The sequence below is a fragment of the Molossus molossus genome, unplaced genomic scaffold (assembly GCF_014108415.1).
Source record: "Molossus molossus isolate mMolMol1 unplaced genomic scaffold, mMolMol1.p scaffold_m16_p_11, whole genome shotgun sequence".
NCBI lineage: Eukaryota > Metazoa > Chordata > Mammalia > Chiroptera > Molossidae > Molossus > Molossus molossus.
In genome coordinates, this window is record NW_023425346.1 from 81606655 (window position 1) to 81628076 (window position 21422).

Genomic DNA, 21422 nt, shown 5'->3' on the forward strand with positions numbered 1-21422 from the left:
AAATGGAAAAAATGTCCTTGAGTGAGGATAAAAAAAAAAAAAAGAATAATTCACAGGGAATCAATAGTAGAGTAGGTAAATCCAAGAAGCAAACCATCGATTTAGAATATAAGGAAGTAAAAAACACCCAATCAGAACAGCAAAAAGAAAAAGAATCCAAAAAAATGAGGATAGTGTAAAGAGCCACTGGGACAATTTAAAGCGTGCCAACATTCTCATCATAGGGGTGCCAGAAGGAGGAGAGAGAGACCAAGAAATTGAAAACCTTTGGTTTGTTTGTTTGTTTGTTTGTTTGTTTTTGGTATGTGCCCCTAGCGGGAACCAAACCTGGGACTCTCTGGTCAACAGGCCAATGCTTCAACTGCTGAGCCAAACTGGCCAGGGCTGAAAACCTGTTGAAACGATAATGACAGAAAAGTTCCTTAGCTTGGTGAAGGAAACAGACATACAAGTCTAGGAAGCACAGAGAGTCCCAAACAAGTTGAACCCAAAGAGGTCCACACCAAGACACATCATCATCAAAATGCCAAAGGTTAAAGACAATGAGAGAATCTTAAAAGCAGCAAGAGAAAAGCAGTTTGTTACCTACAAAGGAGCTCCCATAAGACTGTCAGCAGATTTCTCAAAAGAAACTTTGCAGTCCAGAAAAGAGTGGCAAGAGATATTCAAGGTGATGAAAAGCAACGACCTACAACCAAGATTACTCTATCCTGCAAAGCTATCATTTAGAATTGATGGACATATCAAGAGTTTCCCAGACAAGAAAAAGCTAAAGGAGTTCATCACCACCAAACCAGTATTATATGAAATGTTGAAGGGTCTTCTTGAAGGAGAAGAACAAAAATGTGAACAATAAGATGGCAATTAATACATATCTATCAACAACTGAATCTACAAACAAAATGAGCAAGCAGAATAGAAAACTCCTAGATACAGAGAACTTTTTGTTGCTTGCCAGATGGACTGGGGCTTGGGGGATGGGTGAAAAAGATGAAGGAATTAAGAAGTACAAATTGGTTGTTAGACTAATGAACCTCAAAGGGAAAGGGGGAGGGAGGGCGGGATTAGATAAACCAAAGAACTTCTATGCATGTGTGTATAACCAATGGGCACCGACAGTAGTATGGGGAAGGCAGGAGAGCGGCGGGATTGGGAGGAGGGAGTCAATGGGAGAAAAAGGGGGAGGGCATCTGTAATACATTCAACAATAAAGATGAGTTAAAAAAAAAAGAATACAGTTCTTTGTGTTCTAACTATGAGAATGTAGGAATTTAGACAACATATCAAGTATTCAATAAATCTGAATGGCTATTTGACATTTTATTGTTACTCTTCTAGGGAAAGGTGAAATAAATGGATTGAAGAAGACAGATAAATTAGAACCTGATATCTTTGCTTTTACTTTAAAGTTAAAATTCTTTGTACTCTATTAAAGATATACATCCAGATGACACACAAATTTTAGGAGGACATATCAATATCAACCTGCTAGCAAATGTGACACAGACATGATGAATGCCATCTCATTGTGAAGTCTATACGTACTTTTTCATTTAAAGAGCTATAAATATATTTTTAAATTATACCAAGTTGCAAAGTGACAAAATAACCACAGAAATAGGGCCTGGGATTGAGATAGAAATGTACTGGTGGATGTCAGAGAAAAGATTAGAAGATTACAAAAGAAATTAATACATTATTACCAATTTAAAATGAGCTTTTCTTATACTCCCTGTAGATAAAATAGGAGCAGATAAACAATTCTGTTTTTTCCTCCCAAAAGTTCAATGATCATAAGCTGTAGGAAATAGTACCTCTTCCCTTTACCGTCTGAATTTTTAAATTATGAAGAAAGGGTTACTTCAAAAATTAAGGTCACAAAGACTTTGTAAAGGCATCTTTAGGGTGGTGATTGGGCATGTGATGGGTGATCTCGTACACTGCTGGTGGTGCCGTGAGCTTTGGGATGACCCCTGGAGTACAATTTGGCATTCCGAATTTTGAGAATTAAAAAAATTCACGCCCTGGCCGGTTTGGCGCAGCGGTTGGAGTGTCGGCCTGTGGTACTGAGAGACCGGGTTCGGTTCCCGCTGGGGACGCATACCTCGGTTGCAGTTTGTCCCCGGCCCTGGTTGGTCGTGCGGGTGGCAGCCACTCGATGTGTCCCTTCACATCAATGTTTCTCTCTCTCTCTCTCCCCCTCTCCCTCCCGCTCTATCTGAACAAGAAATGGAAGGATGTCCTCGGGTGAGGATAAAAAAAAAAAAAAAAAAAAAATTCACAAATTTTGACCCAAGATTTTACTTGAGTAAATTTATCTTAATAAAATGTTAAAAATATGGGAAGATAGATATATATATATTGATAACCAAATTTAGGGAACAAAATTTGAAAATAACTAAAATTTCTAGTGATATAAGGGATTGCTTGTGAATTATGGCACTTCCTTATAAAGACGAGAGTGAGGCCATTGAAAATGACATTTTGGAAACTAATGACGTGGGAAATGCTCTTTATTTAATGTAGGTGAAAAGATGAATGAAAAATTGCATCTATAGCATAACCCCTGTTTTGGAACACTAACATGTGAAAAGCATTAATCTGTGAGTGATGGAATACTAACTGTCTTTTCTTATTAAAAAAAAAAAAAAAATTAATTCTAAATTACATTTTCAAAGGCAAACCGACAAAAAAAAAGTAGGTATACAAAACAAAGTTATTCAAATACTCTAATATTAAAAATCTTTTGTGTCTGATGCTGTTTAGTTGGCATAACTCAAAATAATTGGATGGGCCACTTGAAGGTATGTTTGCTTCTTGTTTTACTTTTTCTCATCTTCTTTATTGATTTTAGAGAAAGGGAAAGGGAGAGGGAGAGAGAGAGAAACATCGATGAGAGAGAACATTAATTGGCCGCCTCCTGCATGCCCCTCTCTGGGGATTTGGCCCACAACCTGGGCATGTGTCCTGACTAGGAATGGAACTGGTGACCTCTTGGTGCATGGGTCAATGCTCAGCCACTGAGCCACACCAGCCGGGCACCTCTTGTCCTATTTTAAAATTAAAGGTCATTTCTAGAAGGGGAAAGCATCTTACCTCCTCCCCTTCCTCCTACCTTCCTTAGGATCATCAGCATAATGACAGCTGCTGCTCTGGCCCTGGGCTGACACTCTGCAGGCCTGTCACTCAGACACTCACCTGGCCCGTGCTCGGTCAGCCATGGCCTTTGGATTCACCTGATCCAGCAGCCACTGCCTTCTCGCAGCTTCTTTCCTCCTATAGCATCCTTGGAGCAGGTTGTTTCTGAGAGTCCCGAGGAGAAGTTTTGTATTCTCCTTCGCCGACATCTGCTGGAATGGCCAACATTGCAGAAAATTTCATTTTACTTTCTTCCTACTTGAATTTCTTTATGTTTTCTATGTCTACATGTACACATAGCATAAGTTTCCAAATTAAATATCCCCCAACTTTTACAATAACTCTTCTTCCTTAGAGCAACGCAGTAATGTGGAATTTTAAAGCTAGAAGCGGGGATGAAGAAGGACTAAGTCTGTGGTTGTGGTTAATATGTGGGTTGTGGATTCCTTTGAGAATAGGATCATCACCCGTGACATTATCCCCAGAAAAATTCTCAGACCACCTAAAGTCCACCCATCAACCCCACATTAAGAATCTCTTAAAAAAAAAAAAAAAGGCAAAGAAGGAATGCAATGAGTTATTAAAAATTTCAACTCCTGAAATCTAAAGTGTAATAACAAAGTGACCACATGGTGTCAGTGTAACACTGATAAGTCCTAGTTCCCCCATCAGCTTTAGAAAGAGGAAGATCACAGGCCAATGAACCTGAGGCTTTGGGTTAATAAAGTTTAGTAAAGCAATGCCCACTGGGAATTATTTGGCAAGATCCAGGCACTTGACTTTGTGGACCATTCTTGTTAAAGGGGAGAATAAGAGAAAACTGCCCTCTGAAAAGCTAATCAAGATATTTCAATGTTGTGGTATTAGAGGGTGATGTCATCTATATGGAGAAATTGATTCATAGAAACTTTGTGATAAGAAGAAAGTGTCCTTCCCCCCAAAAATAAAATGTAAATACTCTTTCTTTATAATTTACTATCTCATCTCTCTTCTCAGAAAGATTTGAATTCTCTTGCTGGATATTTAATATTTTATTTAAAAAGTCTTAGTTTTATAATCTTCTACTCAAAACTGAGATAGCTATCTTTCTCTTTTATTTTTCCTAGAGAAAAAAATGCTTGACGTTTAGGGCTCAGGAAACGATATGTTAAAAAAGAAAACTCCCCCAACGTACTGACAACTAGAAGCCTCGTTGCATCATCTTTACCAAACCAGAGCCCTTTCTTCATAACCCACAGCCATTTCCAATGGCTCGCCCTCTCACACCTCGGACATTCACCAGGACCCAGGCTGGGATGGGCTTCAGACAGGACTCTGCTTGGCCCTTTCTTGTCCCCAGAAAGTTTTATTAAAATTTACAATGTAAAGAAAACATATTTATATTGAGAGACATTTAAGGTTCATTTGCCACTTCCTTAGACTTAAATATTAATGAGGTGAAAGGAGCCCTCTGCGGTTTTCCTGGGGGGAACATTTTAAACCGCTGTAGCTTGTGCTGATACGATCCACGATCAGTTTGGTACGATAGGTTGGATGTTACCTGGACACACTGTTCAACCACAGGATGAGACTTCTGGTGGGACTTGCTGTGAAGACCGGATAAGAAACACACCTGGCAGATGTCAAAGTTGAGACACTTCAGACAGCGGTACCTGCCAATGAAAACGGAAGTGTGGCTGGCGTCGCCCGGAAACTGGGACTGGTCAACCCTACCGTCTCAGCCTTGCAAAGTTTTTACAAGGCTTTGAAAGTCATTCAACATGCATAATTGGGAAGACTTACACTTTTTACATGAAATGTCTAACAAAAGGAACATATTTTAATGAGGGTTATTTGCTAAGCCACTGGTACTGGCTGCTTTACCCAGTATCACAGGAGGTTGCGGTTGACTCCTCTAGGGCAGAACGTTGACCCTAACCTGGCTTCAGTTCCTCTGTGCTCTGAAACTACCTGCAGGTTTATGAGCAAGGGGGTAGTGTGGATAATGAGACTGTCTGTGGTTGATGCCTTTACCAACAGAGAAGCAAGTTTTTTCCCCAACCTCATCTCAACCTTAAATGGCTATTACAGAACATAAATGTGACAAGTGCTGCTAAAATCTAACACTTGGCTTAGAAACAGTCTTTGGTCTTTGTACTTTCTCTTACTTTAGAAGGTAGAGTCTTTGCCCTCTTCCTGCTACCTCCAGATCTGAGAACACTTCTCTAAAATGGCTTTATTGAGCTCACTAAAATGAAAAGCCTCGAGGCTATTGCTAGAGTTTACGAGAGCCAGACGCACAGGATGGAGGTCAGGCTTGCAATGCAGGCAAGCAATTTCTAATAGATTCGGAAGGCGACAGCTAGAAGATGCCTGGGACATTATTTGACCCACCCCTATTTATTTCACTAACAAATAAACGGAGGCCCAGAGAGGTGACAGGCCCTGCCCAGATCACCCAGCTACCTCATGCACGATAGAGAGAAACATAATCTAAAACTGAAGTGTGGCACTGCTGTCTGCCTCTGCTGTTTTTTCAGTAACTTGAGCAAGTTATTCACACTCTGAAACTCTTTTATAAAACAGGAATAATAATATCTGCTATAAGTCACACATAAGGATTTTGAAAAAAAAAAAAAAATTTCAATGCAAAAGCTGTTTTATATAACAGCAGAGTGAATTCTGTACCTGGCCCAGTGCAGGACACAGTAACTGCTTCGTTAATATCTGTTTATTGGTTAAGTGATTATAACATACATTGAATGTGGTAAATAATATTCGTGTTCCTCCACTGTCCCATACAAAAAGAGTTTATTTTTCATTGTAGTGTGGAGATTTCTTTGGTTGAGCTTGCTTGGTTTTCAATAGTCTTGTTCATTTATATGTTTTATTGTTTAAAGTTCAGTTATTTGCTGGGTGTTTCATGAGTGAAGTTTCACTGTGTCCTCAGAATTCTTTTCAAACCCAATTTATTTTCTCAGCAAAATTAAAACCTGATTTCCAGTTTTTGTGGGCCCAGCAGACCTATTTTGTATCTGTGGGGAGCATGTCTGAGATCTGGGGCTAGTTAAAATCTAGAAGCTCGGAGATGAGAAACAGAGAGGGCAGGAGCCAGGCCCCGAATCCTCCCCACTCCTGACCCTCGCGGCACCTCCTCCTTCGACTTACTTTTAGCAATGTAGGGGTGCAGAAAGTCTCCCTAGAATGTGCCAACCTGGCATGTAGATTCCTTTGAGCTGAAAACAATTAAAGCTCAAAAAGAGGTTTGTTTGTGGTTTTCCCTCCTCCCCTTGCCTGCCTAAAAGATTTCAGACAGAAAAACCTGCTTTAGGAAAGGAACCTCAGCCATAATCACCTGAGCACATAGGAATTAAGTGTGGGACAGGGAGAGTCCGAGCAGGTCTGTCTGTTAGGTTCCCCTGTGTGTCCCATTGTTTCTGGGTGGCCAAGCATTTGTCTGTCACATGTTTGCTCTTTCTCATCTGCCTGTGATTGCCCACTTTCCCCTTGAAATCCCCGCCCCTGCCTCCCTCTCCTTGGTCTAGAATGGCATATAAGCCCCAACTACCCAATGTGTCTTTGGGTCTCACATTCTTAAGGAATCCCCATATGTACATATATAATAAATCTGGCCATTTTCTCCTGTTAATCTGTCTCATGTTAATTTGATTATCAGTCCAACCAGAAGCCTTCAGAAGGGTAGGAGGAAAATTATTTTTCTGCCCCCATAGCTACCTGGTTGTCCCAGCTTTTCAGTCCTTCCTTAGCTTCAGCCCCCACACCTGTGCTCACTCATCATGATAAGGGCGTCTGCCGGGGCTGGCCTGGATCTGTTGGTTTCTCTCCTCCCCAAAATTTTAGTAATAACTCTGATTTCACTTCCATGTTGTTTTATTTATGGGAGACCTATAACATCCTTCCCCTGAGAGGGGATTTTGGCTGTCATTCTCAAAGATCTGACTCATTCTCAAGGATCCGACTGTCCTGCCTCCAAACCTAGCTTTCCAACACGTACGCCCTTTGCTCTGGAGAAGAGCCGGGTGAGTCCGCAGAGTTCTCAGCGCCTGCGCAGGGGGGCAGCACAGCACCACGACTGCCAAGCAGGGCGCTGGACCCGACCGCCGCCTCTGCCACGGGCGAGCCCTGTGACCGACCCCACGCGAGTCATTTAGCTTCTCTGCAAATCAGGGATAATAATACCGCCTTGTATAGAGTTATCACACGTTGTAGATGAAATAACCCATATAAACCACACAACCTAACAGTTATTTAACATTTATTAAAGGCGCCCTGGCCAGTTTGGCTCAGCGGTTGGAGCGTCGGCCTGTGGTCCAGAGAGACCCGGATTCGGTTCCTGCTAAGGGCACGTACTTCGGTTGCAGTTTGTCCCCGGCCCTGGTTGGTCGTGCGGGTGGCAGCCACTCGATGTGTCCCTTCACGTCGATGTTTCTCTCTCTCTCTCTCTCTTCCTCTCTCTCCCTCCTGCTCTATCTGAATAAAAAATGGAAAAATGTCCTCGGGTGAGGATAAAAAAAAACCAAACAAACAAAACATTTATTAAAGGCAACCTACTATTTTATTGTTTATATTATGGATGTCTCCAAAGTGTTTAAAAGGATTATTTTGGTAACAACGGCCGAAACTTTTTTCCCTTAGAGGAATAAAAATGCCTACTGGTCAGAGTATATATCAAAGGAAGAATTTTTTATTCCATTAATTATAGAAGATAAAATACTTATTATTAACTAGGATCCCTCATACAGGAAATTATTGACCCCACCAAGAATCAACTGAGTTTCCGATGTGTGAGGACCACAAAAGGACTCTGGAGAGATGGCTACATTTGGAGAATGACTGTCCATGGAACACTGACAAGTGACTGTACCTCTGTCCCGTGATTGGGAAGTTCCTGCATATTCTACACCGCACAGGATGAGTGACCATTTCAGTGGCTGACAATCGGTAGCAGGTCGGGAGCCACAGGAGGATGGGAGGCTCGGACTGTAACCAGGACAGGAATTTCTCTTCTTTGATTGCTGGGCTCAGCACCTGAAAAACAACGGCACACTTTGATGTGTTTCCAGAAATGACTTCGGTCTCTAGCACAGATGAAACATATTTTCCTCTCCTTTTCCAGCTCTGTTTCTGTGAGCTGTGCTGAAAAAGTTCATTGCGTGAAAAGTCAGAGGCAAGTCTGCCTCCTCAGGAGGGCCGTCTGAGTGCTGTGTGGAGTAACGGTTCTGTGATTTCAGTTGCCCCGGCTCCCTGCGACGTTTGCACGACACTCACCCCTTGGAAGCAGCTGCGTGTAGCACTGTCCACAGAGCACAGAGCACGACTCTCACCCACGACAGTTGGGATCTACAAGAGGTAAAAAACTCCATGTTAGCTGTTAGAAAACGTAGGCACCTGTGGACACCAACATGCCTTATTGGTGGTGCTCACAGCCATGGAGTCACAAGAACTGATGTCGGAGGTCGGATGAACTCTCAATCCAGGCAAACGAGGAATGTGCGGGGTGTGTGCAATGTACCACTAGAGACAGTAGATTGACAAGTGGGAAGAAGAGGTGCTGGGAGGATGGGGGAGGTGGCAGAAAGCCTGGCAATTGGAGCAATACATCGATGGCTTCCATCGCTTATGATTCCAGTCAAATTACTTCAACCCTTTTTTTGCCCTTGTTTACCTGTGAATTACATATAACGATACTGTATTCAAGTTCAGAGTAGTTTTAAGAAAAACCTTTTCAAGTACTTTCAGATCTCATTTTAGCAGTTGCCAATTTCTGGGGTAGGGCAGTAATTATTATCCTTGTTTAAACCAAGGGGTAATCGAGATTTGGTATTTTGCTCAAGGTTAAACAAAGCAAATTATAGCTACAGAACTGAGATCCTCCCCAAGACTCCTAACTCTGTTGAGGGGTTCTCACAAAGCTGTGTCACACTCCAAGCTTATGCGTATTCTGATGGTTCAGTCTACACTCCCTTGGTGGTTTCCTTCTTTCAATCACATTCACCACAAGGAGTTTAGCTGAGGGACTAAGAATCTCTTGTGACTGCCAAGATGGCCAGGGACCTGGACCTGACATTATCTATATGCACACTTATGTTTACCTGTCACCTCCACTTATGCCCAGTTGGTCATGGGTCCTAAATCTGTGTCTGACATCGTCTGCCGCACAGGCTGTCAGCGGGCTGCAAACTCAGAAGTAATTTCAAAGACCTCCCTGCTGAGTCCATCAACTCGAATAAACATTCTCCTAATCAGGAAAGTGGCACTTAGAACCACTTTGCTGATAATTAGCCAGGCAGAAGTCAACAAACATTTGTGTAATCGTGACAAGATGGCTTGTACTTTAAATTGATAATAACCCCATCACCAGCTGAACATGAAACTACTCCCTATGTTATTTAGCCTTTGTCTGGAAAAAATAGCTCATTACTCATACTTTGGCCTGTAAATGCTGGTGAACTAACTGGACCACTTACTTAGACATTGTCCTTGAGCCCTGCGAAAGGGGTTTAACCTAATTGTGAAATAAGGGGTGTGTATCAGATGGGATTGACCTGCCAGCACGGTGGTTCTGACACTGGTCACCAGAAAATTCACTTCTGTAGTGGATTTTAGCCTACATTTTTGGCTTTAAGTGTGTGCCCCAAGGTTCTGGGTGTTAATCGTCCATTTGACTAATTTCTTGCAGGTGTTCTACGGAAGAATTAAACATGACTAGATGACAAGCTGGCACAGGCAGAACACCACTTGAAATGATAATTAGCATTCTTGGGGGAGGGGTTTGAACCAGAGTGGGACCTGGAGTTTTACATGGGACTCCACCTCTGAGTTCTTAATAGCAGTCAATGGCATGATAATTTGCTATGCAAATTTCCGCCTTCCTAATAGCTTTCTCAGGAGCATAATAATGGGGGGGGGGGGACAGAGCTCTGCAGAAGCTGCCATTTCTGCAGCTCACTGACCTCAGTGCAGCCTGAAACAGGGCAGATTGGTAGGCCCGCTGGATGGGTGTTAGCCTGGGGCCAGCTGTAGTAATCAGGAGGCAAGCACAGGATCTCTACAGGAGGAGCAAAATGCCCCTCAGTCCATCTTCTTCCATCAAATCCACCTACACACGCCAGTCTTAGAAGTCTGATTGTATGAGTGGACAGACGTCCCACTCTCTCTGGCCCGACCAGTGTGAGTCCTGGGTGCAGGGATTGTCGAAGCAGTAATTCCCCGAGACATGCCCGGGAGTCCGCGGAAAAGGCCATGAGATCCATGTGCGCCACAACCACCAGAACAGACAGCCCTAAAATAACGTTGTCTGATGTTTCAACCTTACTAATTTATTTTTAAAAATCACTCTTTTAAGAAATATGAACATCTCGCCCTGGCCGGTTTGGCTCAGCGGTTGGAGCGTCCGCCTGCGGTCTGGAGAGACCCGGGTTCGGTTCCCGCTAAGGGCATGTACCTCGGTTGCAGTTTGTCCCCGGCCCTGGTTGGTCGAGCGGGTGGCAGCCACTCGATGTGTCCCTTTCACATCGATGTTTCCCTCTCTCTCTCTTCCTCTCTCTTCCTCCCACTCTATCTGTACAAAAAATGGAAAAATGTCCTCGGGTGAGGATAAAAAAAAAAAAAAGAAATATGAACATTTTAAATGTTGTTTAAAATTTCCAGAATAAGTTAAACATTAGTTATTATGATCAATAAGAACATAAAATGTTAATATTAAGGCCAAAGCAAAGCAGAGGTAATTTCGAATAGATTTTTTCCAGATCATATTCTTGGTCCCAGTGTTTGATGACCTTCCTTCATACCCACTCCCCACCCCCAACACGACTATCTCCAGTTCAGAATCTCTGGTCCCAAAGAGTACTGAAATATGTCCCATGAAAATATGTCTCTTTGGCATATGAGTTACTTGAGCTAAAGGCCATTGAGAAACAGTAGATGCAAGAAAAGCTCTAAAAATAGGGTACAAGTTTTCCTGTTGTAAAGAAAATGTACAGTTATAAAGGAAATTTCCATGTGCCAAAGATGTCTCCTCCCTAACAGCAAGAGAATAACACTTTTTTTTTTTTTTTAATCCTCACCTGAGGATATTTTTTCATTTATCTTCACATAGAGTGGGAGGGAGAAGTAGGAAGGGAGGGAGGGGGGGGAGAGAGAGAGAGAGAGAGAGAAACATCGATATGAGACAGACATTGATTGGTTGCCTCCTGAACAACCCGACCAGGCCGGGGACCCAACTGCAACCAAGGTACGTGCCCCTGACTGGTCGAACTCGCTTGGTCCATGGGCCAACATCCCAACTGCTGAGCCAAACCAGCCAGGGCAAGAGGTTAACTCTTATCAACACTTATTCATGGAGAAGGATCAGACTTAAACCTAAATAACAAACCTTATTAACCCACCCTTGTTCACCTTCTCATAATTTGCTTCCCTAACTCGGAAGCTCAGAACCTCTTTTCTTTTGTTTAGCTTAAGGTGGTATGAAAGCCTGAGTTCTAACTACTTCTTTGAGTTACTCATCACTGGGTGCTCCCATGCCCATGTTAATAAATTTGTTTGTTTTTCTCTTGTTAATCCAATTTACAGGGTTTCAGCCAGAAAACCTAAGATGGGTAGAGGAAAAGATTATTTTTTCCCTCCCTAACAGCCTAGACCCAGGAGAAAAAAGACAGAAAGTTATGACTTCACCTGTGCAGAAAACGTAGTGTGGGGATTTTGTAGAAGCTGGACAAAGAACAGGGACATCCTCTAAATGGGTAAAAGGTACGGTGGGATGACATCCACTTACACAGAAGGCAATCCAGAGCCTGCTTATCTATTTGCAGAAATTCTTTGCTTGGTTACAACATTTCACAAAATTGTAACGTTTAAGTAACATATTTTCTTTAAGGAGGTTAAATTCCCTTGTCTGGTAAAGATAACAACAATATTAAATTTCCACATCTTAAAGCACAGGAAATCATGGAAATCTTACCTATTTGAATATTCTGAATTGCATTTCATTAAGCATTAGTTGAAGGCCTAACTACCAGGCACTTTTCAAATCTTTGGAGAAATAAACATGAATGAGATATAATCCTGAGTTTGAAGAGCAATCTAGTGGGGAAAACATATGTCTAGGTAATAATCATGACAAAAACTTGACAAGTACTATAACAAATGTATACAAAGGGAGTTAAAGAAGGTTTTAGTGAGGAGATGAGTAATATTTGAATGATCTGGGAAGATGAGCAGTACTGTCAAGTGGAAGGATAGGCAGCTATGCAGATAGATGGGGAACTTGGCGCATGCAGCACAGCATAGATTTTGAAATGCAGGTGCGAAATGAGTGTAAGGAATGTAAAGAAAATTAAACACTATGGAATAAGCAAAAAGAAACCACTAGTTATCTTTTCAATGGGGATTATTTGAGCCTTTAGAGATATGTATCATTGTCTTTGCTAGCTTATTTTACAACTCTGTAGAGATTAAAATGAACTTTTAGAAAACTGATCTAAATGCAAATAATTCTTATCTATAAGAATTGTAGATAAATTCTGTTTTGGATGAAGAACAACTCTCCCTTTTCCCCCAAAAGCCAATTCATTTTAAGATTCCTAATCTCTCAGTGTGTCTGTTTTTTGGTTCTTTCTTTCAACTAGCTGTAACATTTTACCAGCACCACCTCTTATTAAATAAATGTTTGGACATATGTTTATTTTATATTTGTATGAGAATCATGATTCTACCTCTCTTTGAAAAGAGAAGGATTGATTCCAACTCTGAAAGCTTTGCTTATGATGCTGAGGAGTTTAGGCTCTATTCTACAGACTTGAATGGCCAATGAAGAATTTTAGGCATGAGGGTGACGTGTGCATTTGGAAAAGTCACCGGCTGCAGGGCGGGGGGAGAGTTGGAGAGAGGAGAGGCTTGAGTTGGGGAGACCAGTTAGGAAGTGATTGCAGTAGATCAGGCTTGTACTCAGACAACAGCAGCAGCCCTAGAGCAGAGGAGCTGCATGGAGAATTCTATGGAGGTAGAATCGACACTGTAAAAAATCAGATCCTTTAATAAGAAATGTGGCTAATAGCTGGAACAAATGTAGAATTCTTAAGCACTAGAGATTTACCTGCTGTAGATCTGTTAGTAGGTTTCTCAAAACCCTTCGCGTCATGCGTGCCCCGGCATCATAACCTCCCCTGTTATTTGCTGCGTAGAGCTGAAAGAGAGCTAGACACAGAAGGGGGAAAGGAAATCTTTAAATTAAATTCTTGCAATGTATCTTTGAAGAGTATGTGCTTTGAATTCTAAACAGTGCATTTGTGGGTATGAAGGGGGGAGAAAAAGGAAAGTTCTTTTCTTGACTCTTTGCTTTCTATTTTGAAGGCTTCCCAAGCTAGATAATTTGATAACTTCTGAAAACCCAGTTCACTTTTCAAACCCTTGATAATTCAGCACATTGATGATGAAGACCAAGAGGTTGGTAAATAGCAATGTGAGGAGGGTCCCAGCCTTTAGAAGAATAACCACTGGGTGTCTGAATAATCCCTACACAAATGAATACCAAGTATAACCAAGTAGTGAATAAGTAGAAAGCACAGATTAACATCTTAAAAAGTTCCAAGTCGTGCTGAGTAGATGCCCAACAGGAGCCACGTGGCCAGGATAGCGGAGTGAGGAGGAAGGCAATGTGTTGGGGACTGGGACGCCACTGCATTTCAGACACTCAAAACTCCTGCGTCTCTTACCTCTGTATTTGGTAAGAGGACTGTCCCCCGAGAGGGCAATCAGGGCAGCGGCTGCAGGAGCAAGCTGGAGAAAACCAGTTCCCGTGCTGCATAGCAACAAAACACAGGGACAAGAATGGGAAAGGCGGCGTCGTTCTTGGTGAAGTGGTTTATAAAAAACGTTAACCACTAATGGACGTTAACAAGTTCAAGCTTTTCACGGTTTGTTTTTCTTTATCTAGAATTTGACAAGACTAATAATTTAATTAAAATATCCATCATTCATTCATTCATTCATTCATTCATTCATTCATGTGTCCAGCTAATATTGATTGAGTGCCTCCTCTTTGCTCAGCACTGTGCTGGGCACTGGGGACACAGGGTCCACCCTGTCCTCACAGAGCAGGTAGTCTCACTTCCTCAGGGCTCACGGGTCTGGAAACCAAACAACAGCGACAAGGACCGGAAGGCAGGGGAAAGGAGCAAACATTTATATTTAAAGAGATCCACCAGTTCACAGACCCTCACCTACAGCCTACGCATCCTTGGCCCCCCAGCTGTGCAGGATCCACACCTACAGAACGATGTATTAGAAGCAAAAGGAGCCCTGGCTGGTGTGGCTCGGTAACTAAAGTGTTGGGCAGAAGAGTTGTGAGTTTGATTCCCAGTCAAGGGCACATACCTGGGTTGCAGGTTTGATCCCTGCTCCTGGCTGGGTCATGCGGGAGGCAACCCATCGATGTTTCTCTATCTATGTCTCTCTCTCCCTCCCTCCCTTCTACTCTACCTAAAAATCAATTGAAAAACATCATTGGATGAGGATTTAAAAAAGAATAAGAGGACTGTTAGAAGCAGGCAGTAATATCAGAAATGATAGTCAAAGTTTAATGTTTAAGAAGGCTGTAATCGTGAAAATGTAACTTGGGAACATGTTTATACATCATGTGCAATTAAAAATAAATACAGAACTAGAAAAGGAAACACGGTAAGGGATTTGCCATATGGTTAAACTGTGCTTGCCTCTGCGAGGTAGGCTTTTGGGTGATAGTTCTTCTTTACTCTGTTCTGCACTTTCCAAGTGTATCACATTCACTATGAATTTTTAAAAGTCCGTTCTAAAGGATGAGGCTTGCTGGGTCACGACCATGTAAGGTAAACGGAATGAGTGAGATAGAAGAATGGTACACAGAGAAACACACATCCACGCATGCACACACCGCTGACTCCAGGACATGCGTAATCAAGCCTTTGACATGGTCTAAACTGGTTTGTAGGTGCAATGAACTGATTGTTTTTGTCACCCTGCCCCAAATTCATATGTTGAATTCCTAACCCCCAGTGTGATGGCATTTGGAGGTAGGACTTTGGGAAATGATTAGATCACAAAGACAGAGCCCTTCTGAATTGGATTAGTGCTCTTATCAAAGAAACCTCAGAGCACTCCCTTGCCCCCTTTGCCACCTGAGGGAGTAGAGGATCCCCTATGAACCAGGAAGCAGGCCCTCACCAGACGCAGGCTGGCACTTTGACCTTGGACTTCCCAGCCTCCAGAACTATGAGAAATGAGTGTCCGTGGTTTAGGCCACCTGGTTTATGGTATTGTTGTTGTAGTGGCCCAAACAGACTAAGACAATAGGTCAGCCATCCATACACAGGTTATTCAACCTTGCTCCACTTAAGAAACAACAAAAACTAATCCTTGGTTACAAAGAAAGAAGCAAGGAAATAAGCTACTAAGGACTGAAGGGCAAAAGGCACGTTTCACATGCATGGATGTGTAATTGCCACAGCAGAGGGTGTGCATGGTCTCTAGAGCGGAAATGAGTTTGTATGAGAGATAAGTAATGTGGAATTTCTTCCCTTTTTTCAATCCAGAGTCATTTATGTCAGTAAAGCTGATAAGCATGTCTTTTTCGTCCCCCTCCTGAATGAGTAATACATGCGTGGAAAACAAAAAAGCCATTTATATATCCATCAGCGAACATTAGACAACTCCAAATGGTCAATGACCAGCGGCAACCAAACACCGCCCTTGAGGTCATAGTGTGACCTCTACACCCTCACCTGTCATACAGCGTTGTGAGAAGGCTCAGAGTGAGTTCCGCAGCTCTGGGATGCGTGTGCCCTGGCTTTTCCCTGACCCTCTGAAACAGCTCCTGGAGGGCCTGAAAAAGATGCTGCACAGACAGGGGGCTCTGTCTCGCTTCCCAGAAACTTCCACGTAGTAGGACGTCCTGAATCTGAGAACTGTCAATCAAGTCCACTGTAGAAAGCAAACGGAGAGTTGAGTCTGATCTTCTAATGGGAACAAAAGGCTTCAAATACAGCAAACGTTGCCGCGTATTTCAGATTTTTTTTTTTTTTTATCCTCACCCGAGGACATTTTTCCATTTTTTTGTACAGATAGAGTGGGAGGGAGAGAGAGGAAGAGAGAGAGAGGGAAACATCGATGTGGAAGGGACACATCGAGTGGCTGCCACCCGCACGACCAACCAGGGCCGGGGACAAACTGCAACCGAGGTACGTGCCCTTAGCGGGAACCGAACCTGGGTCTCTCCGGACCGCAGGTGGACGCTCTAACCGCTGAGCCAAACCGGCCAGGGCCAGATTTTTTTTTTTATGGCAACCATTTCCTCTAAAGAAAATTAGATATGACCACTATTTGGATACATATCTCTGGGGCGTAATTCAGGCGTTACTATCCTGACAGCCAGTGTGATTTGGGAAAAGTGCTCTGTTAGTGAAGCACAGTTATGATATTGTTACAGTATAACCTCTAGGATGGCGCCTTATAGAAAGAGATTGAAAGGAGAAAAAGTGAGAAACTTGAAAAATTTAGGACCCTGGTGAAAGGTTGGTGAAAACATTTTTATATTCTTTAAGTTGATTGAGCAAATTTGCTTTTCATGTTTAAATATTGTTTTTCCAGTCTCCAACCTAGCTTTAGAAGAATACTGTGTGTCAATGTATAATTGCCTTTGTTTAAAAAACCCAATGATCTTGCCCTGGCTGGTGTGGTTCAGTGGTTAGAGGGTCAGCTGGTGCACTGAAGGGTCTCAGGTTCGATTCTTGGTCAAGGGCACGTACCTGGGTTGCAGGTTTGATCCCTTATGTCTCTCTCACATCAGTATTTCTCTCTCTCCACTTCCCTCCCTCCCTTCCACTCTCTCTAAAAAGAAAAAAAAATCAATGGAAAAAATATCTTCAGGTAAAGATTAACAAAAAAGAAGCAAACAACCCCCCCCCCCCCCCCGGTGATCTTGATACAAGTTTAAATAATTGTTTAAATTATTGATTGATTGATTTTTAGGGAGAGAGCAAGAGAGACAGACATTGATTTGTTGTTCCACTTATTTATGCATTCATTAGTTGATTCTTGTATGTGCCCTGATTGGGATTTGAACCTGCAACCTTGGCATTTTAGGTCAAGGATCTAACCAACTGAGAGCTACTGAGTCATGGCAGAGCAGTTGCTGAATTTACTATCACTCTTAAGGTCCCACCATTGCTGCAGTAATATTTTTTATTTGTTTGTTTTTGATTTTGGATCCATTCATATTATTATCTGAGGAAGGCACTAAATAACACCAAAGTTGCTTATAAAAAATAATGGTTTATTTTCTGTATATTTTTACCACCTCCTAAACATTTTACAAGGCAATGAATACAAGGAAGAACGAAATAGAACTAACCCTATGGCTTCTTACAGACGGAGGATGACAGACAAAATTAATAAACACCCAACTGTATCATCTGAGAGATGGGGATGTCAGGGGCACCAAGAGCTCCTGGCATTTAAGATGCTTCAGCCTGTGAAATGATAAAACCCTGTGCTTTTCTGTACTTCGTAAATCAATCTTGCAGATAAGAAATCTAGCAAGTATAATAAAATTTTTTATTTGTTCTCTGGTGCTGCTTTTCAGGGGAGAGTCTAAAGAAGTGAGGAGTAGTTTCCAGGATGTGACTTTAATAAAAACCTGGCTGCAGGCTGCCAAATCTCTTATCGTTACTCAATCGCAAAACCTATCACCTCGGCCTGCTGCACTGCACACGGGACGCCCGTGACTTCTGCTGAGAGTTCTGTATTACAGCAAAGCAGATAATACTGCTGTCCATTAATCTCACCACGAGATTTATGCAGCGATGCTCCCCAGATCCTGCCGCCTGGAACTCATGGCATGCTTTGTCTCTGTGGATGGGACATTTTTGCTTTCAATTTTTTATTTGGATATCTTTCTTTAGGTAGAACTATTTGCTGTTTCTGATGTCAAGAAGAATAAAAAGTACAAAATAGGTACATTTTAAATTACTATAAACATTTGCTCCTAACTTTCTATAATAGGAGAAATTCTCCAGGAAAATAGCGGAACTGAGGATATATTTGCCTTTTGTTGATCCCTGGAATAACAAATACTAGTTACAAGTGAGTTTATTTGTCTACATCAGTGATTTTTTTTTTTTTTAAGTCAAGAATCCCTGCTGCAAAGGGCCCTTACACAGAAAGGCAGTGTGGAAAATAGAGAAAGACGGAGCTGCTCTGGTTGAGGAGATGGTTTTTGAATTTTCCTGGCTTGCCTGTCCTACTTTTCCCACCCTGCTAACCCTTCGTGTCCTTTACACACCCATGCACATGCTGTGAAGCACACTTTGAAATCATTGATCTGCACAACTAATAAGGCAGAAAGCAAAATATAAAAACATTCAACCTTTAGGAAAAATGTTATATATATAACACAGCTTCCTTTAAGTCTGATATGATACTGTCATGTCATATCACATAAAGTAATTTTTAAAAATGTAATACAGAACTTATTAGAAGGCATAGGTTTAGTTATGCTGAATGCCTGTTGTGTACAGCCAGGACCTAATTTATTTCAGGTTGGAGAATTTTTACAGGATAAATGTTTTTACAGTATTTACTTAATTTTGCTTAGATAACAGTATAGGAAAAGAAAACCATTACATTCAATTAGATAAAAGTTTAACACAAAAGAGCAGTTTGCAGGGAATTGTCAACATTGTTTTAAAATTTATGGCCCAAGGATTATTCATCTGAACCTACTTTTGCATGTTCAGAGAGATAAGAAGTACAACTTGAAAATGAAACTCTTATGTGGTAGAAGAAATTTAAATATTAAAACTTACATCTCCAAGTACAGGTTTTAAACTAACTTACTTTGTAATTTTATTTTGTGTTAATATTGGTATCCTTAAAAGGACACCACATTTTTTTTTCCAGAAACCAAATAGGAAAACAAAAAACAAAAAAAAAACTGTATCCAAAAATCATTTTCTTTCTATTTCAGCCAGTGAAGCTACCCTTGAGGTTGAACACATGGCGCCCCTCCCCCTCCATCCTCTCTGTTACAAATGGAGCAACCGCACAGATCCAGCCTTCTGGAGTCCCACAGTCACTCACACGAGTTTTTGTTTTCTTTGTGAATTTACACCGCACAGCTGGATCAGATTATTTCAAGGATTTCAGAGAGTTCTACTTACGTTGACACATGGTTTGCACAGATCGTAATTTGAAGGCTGTTCTATAAATGGAATTCTCAATACTATTAAGAGCATCTGTAAAGAAAACATGAAATAACATGAATAAATGACCATCTCATTGGATAAATCCCACAGCCTGGAAGGGAGTCAGTCCTATGATCGTGTAGCCCCACTTTATTTTTCTCTCCTTCCTATCTGGGAACAAATACTAATGATCTACAGAATCCTAGGCTGCGGGGGACCTTAGACTTACCTTCAGAGTCTGCCAAACTAAGGAATCCACCAAAAGTGAATATTCCTCCATGAATCTGTCCATGTTTTTATATAAAAAGGAAACAGCTTTACTAAACAAATAAAATAAAATAATCTGTGTAAAATGTAAGCTCAATTTTTAAAATATATTCTTGTTATATATACACACATGTATTTACACATATATAGAAAAGAACTCCAAAGCTCTCCTTCCAGTCATTCATCTAGAAAATATTTATTGAGGTTTTACTATATGGCCTTGGCATGATTCCGGGCCCTTGAAATATAGCAGTTAACAAAACAGATAAAAATCCCTGCCACGTGGAGCTTAATTCTAGTGGCGTCCTCCGAGATGGAATAGTAGCTCTCTCTGGGTGCTTGAATTGTTAATGATCAAAGTTATTTTCTTTCTACTTGTTGATATTATGTAAATTTTCAATAAAGAGCATATGCCATTTTTATAATAAAAAGAATTATTAATGTATCTTCTTTTGAGGGCTTCTACTACCAACATCACCACAACGATGGCTAGGGTTCCTGAGGGCTCGTCAGGCACTGAATGTTCATTCACACATTTCACAGTGTGGAGGAAAAGAGAAAGCTCCAGACCCAATTCCTTTTTTCTTTGGGGGAATTAGTTTACTTTTTGATCTTCAGGTTCTTCATCAGATAAATAGGGATTATGATACAGTCTATATAGGGTATTTGCATGTTTAAATAAGACAATGTAGATAATATACTTACTAAATCACCTATCTTCCTCTGAGTAGCCACAATTTAACTTTGTTTCCTTGACCCTCCAAATTTGATTTTGATTTAGTTTAAGAGACTTATAACAACCTCACAACAGAGCTTATTGTTGCATAAGACTGAAATGATCAGTCTTCATTTCTAGAAAAAGTAAAATCTAAAAGAATGCCATTGACCACTGAGTTCATATGACTTATATTAAAAGTCTCAAAACTATAAGCATAGGAAATATCTCTTAAGTTTCTACAATGTGCCAGGCCTTGCTTCCAGAGAAGTTTGTACATAAAATAGCTATTGATCTTTAATTTATTCATTAATCATACACACACACACACACACGCACACACACCACCCAAGATTTGCATGCACATTAGGTCTCAGACACTATGCTGGGTACTGAGGACATTAAGGTGAAACAGGAGTACTCAGTGTCAAGAGAGAGACAAGCTCCCTGGCCTAAGCATGGAGGGATGCATACTGAAGATTTCTTTTTTTTAATTTTTTTATCAAATATTTTTTATTGACTTATTTTAAGAGAGGAAGAGAGAGAGAGAGAGAGAGAGAGAGAAACAATGATGTGAGAGAGAAACATCGATTGGCCACTTTCTGCAAGTTCTCCACTGGGGATCGAGCTCACAACCCAGACACATGCCTCAATAGGAATCGAACCGGGACCTCTCAGTCCATGGGATGACGCTCAATCCACTGAGCCACACTGGTCGGGCGCATACTGAAGATTTCTTAGGGGAGGTGAAGTGAAAGCTGGCCCCTGAAGGAGAAGTAGGACATTTTCAGGGGACTAAGTGGAAAGAAGGGTTTGGGGGAATGATGTTACAAGTATAGGGAAGAGCATGTGCAAAGGCACGAGGGTACGAAGATTGCAGAGGTCATTAGGGGCTGGAAGGTGTAAGAGAGACTTTGGGGAGAGAGGACAGAATGTAGGCTGATGTGAGTTCATTAAGGATCTTGCCCCAACTTTTGATTATGTGTCTGGAGGTCAGGGCCACTATTTGGGATTTAGTCATTAGTGTTGGGTTTGGGCAAAACCATGTCCGTCTGTTAGATTGTCTAAGTAGAGTGCTGTAAGTGAAG

The 21422-nt window shown here is 41.5% G+C and overlaps 1 protein-coding gene across 1 annotated transcript in view; it reads right to left on the reverse strand.

Annotated features, from left to right (window-relative positions):
- The window catches only part of DYTN (dystrotelin), a 51987-nt gene that overhangs the window by 25981 nt on the left and 4584 nt on the right, over nucleotides 1-21422 (reverse strand). The window contains exons 2-9 of the mRNA XM_036253293.1: nucleotides 19329-19403; nucleotides 15894-16092; nucleotides 13851-13936; nucleotides 13232-13332; nucleotides 8407-8478; nucleotides 8003-8166; nucleotides 4679-4790; nucleotides 3199-3347 (exon numbers count right to left, since the gene is read on the reverse strand). Coding sequence (XP_036109186.1) covers nucleotides 3199-3347; nucleotides 4679-4790; nucleotides 8003-8166; nucleotides 8407-8478; nucleotides 13232-13332; nucleotides 13851-13936; nucleotides 15894-16092; nucleotides 19329-19403 — 958 coding nt within the window. The remainder of the gene's footprint in view (nucleotides 1-3198; nucleotides 3348-4678; nucleotides 4791-8002; nucleotides 8167-8406; nucleotides 8479-13231; nucleotides 13333-13850; nucleotides 13937-15893; nucleotides 16093-19328; nucleotides 19404-21422) is intronic.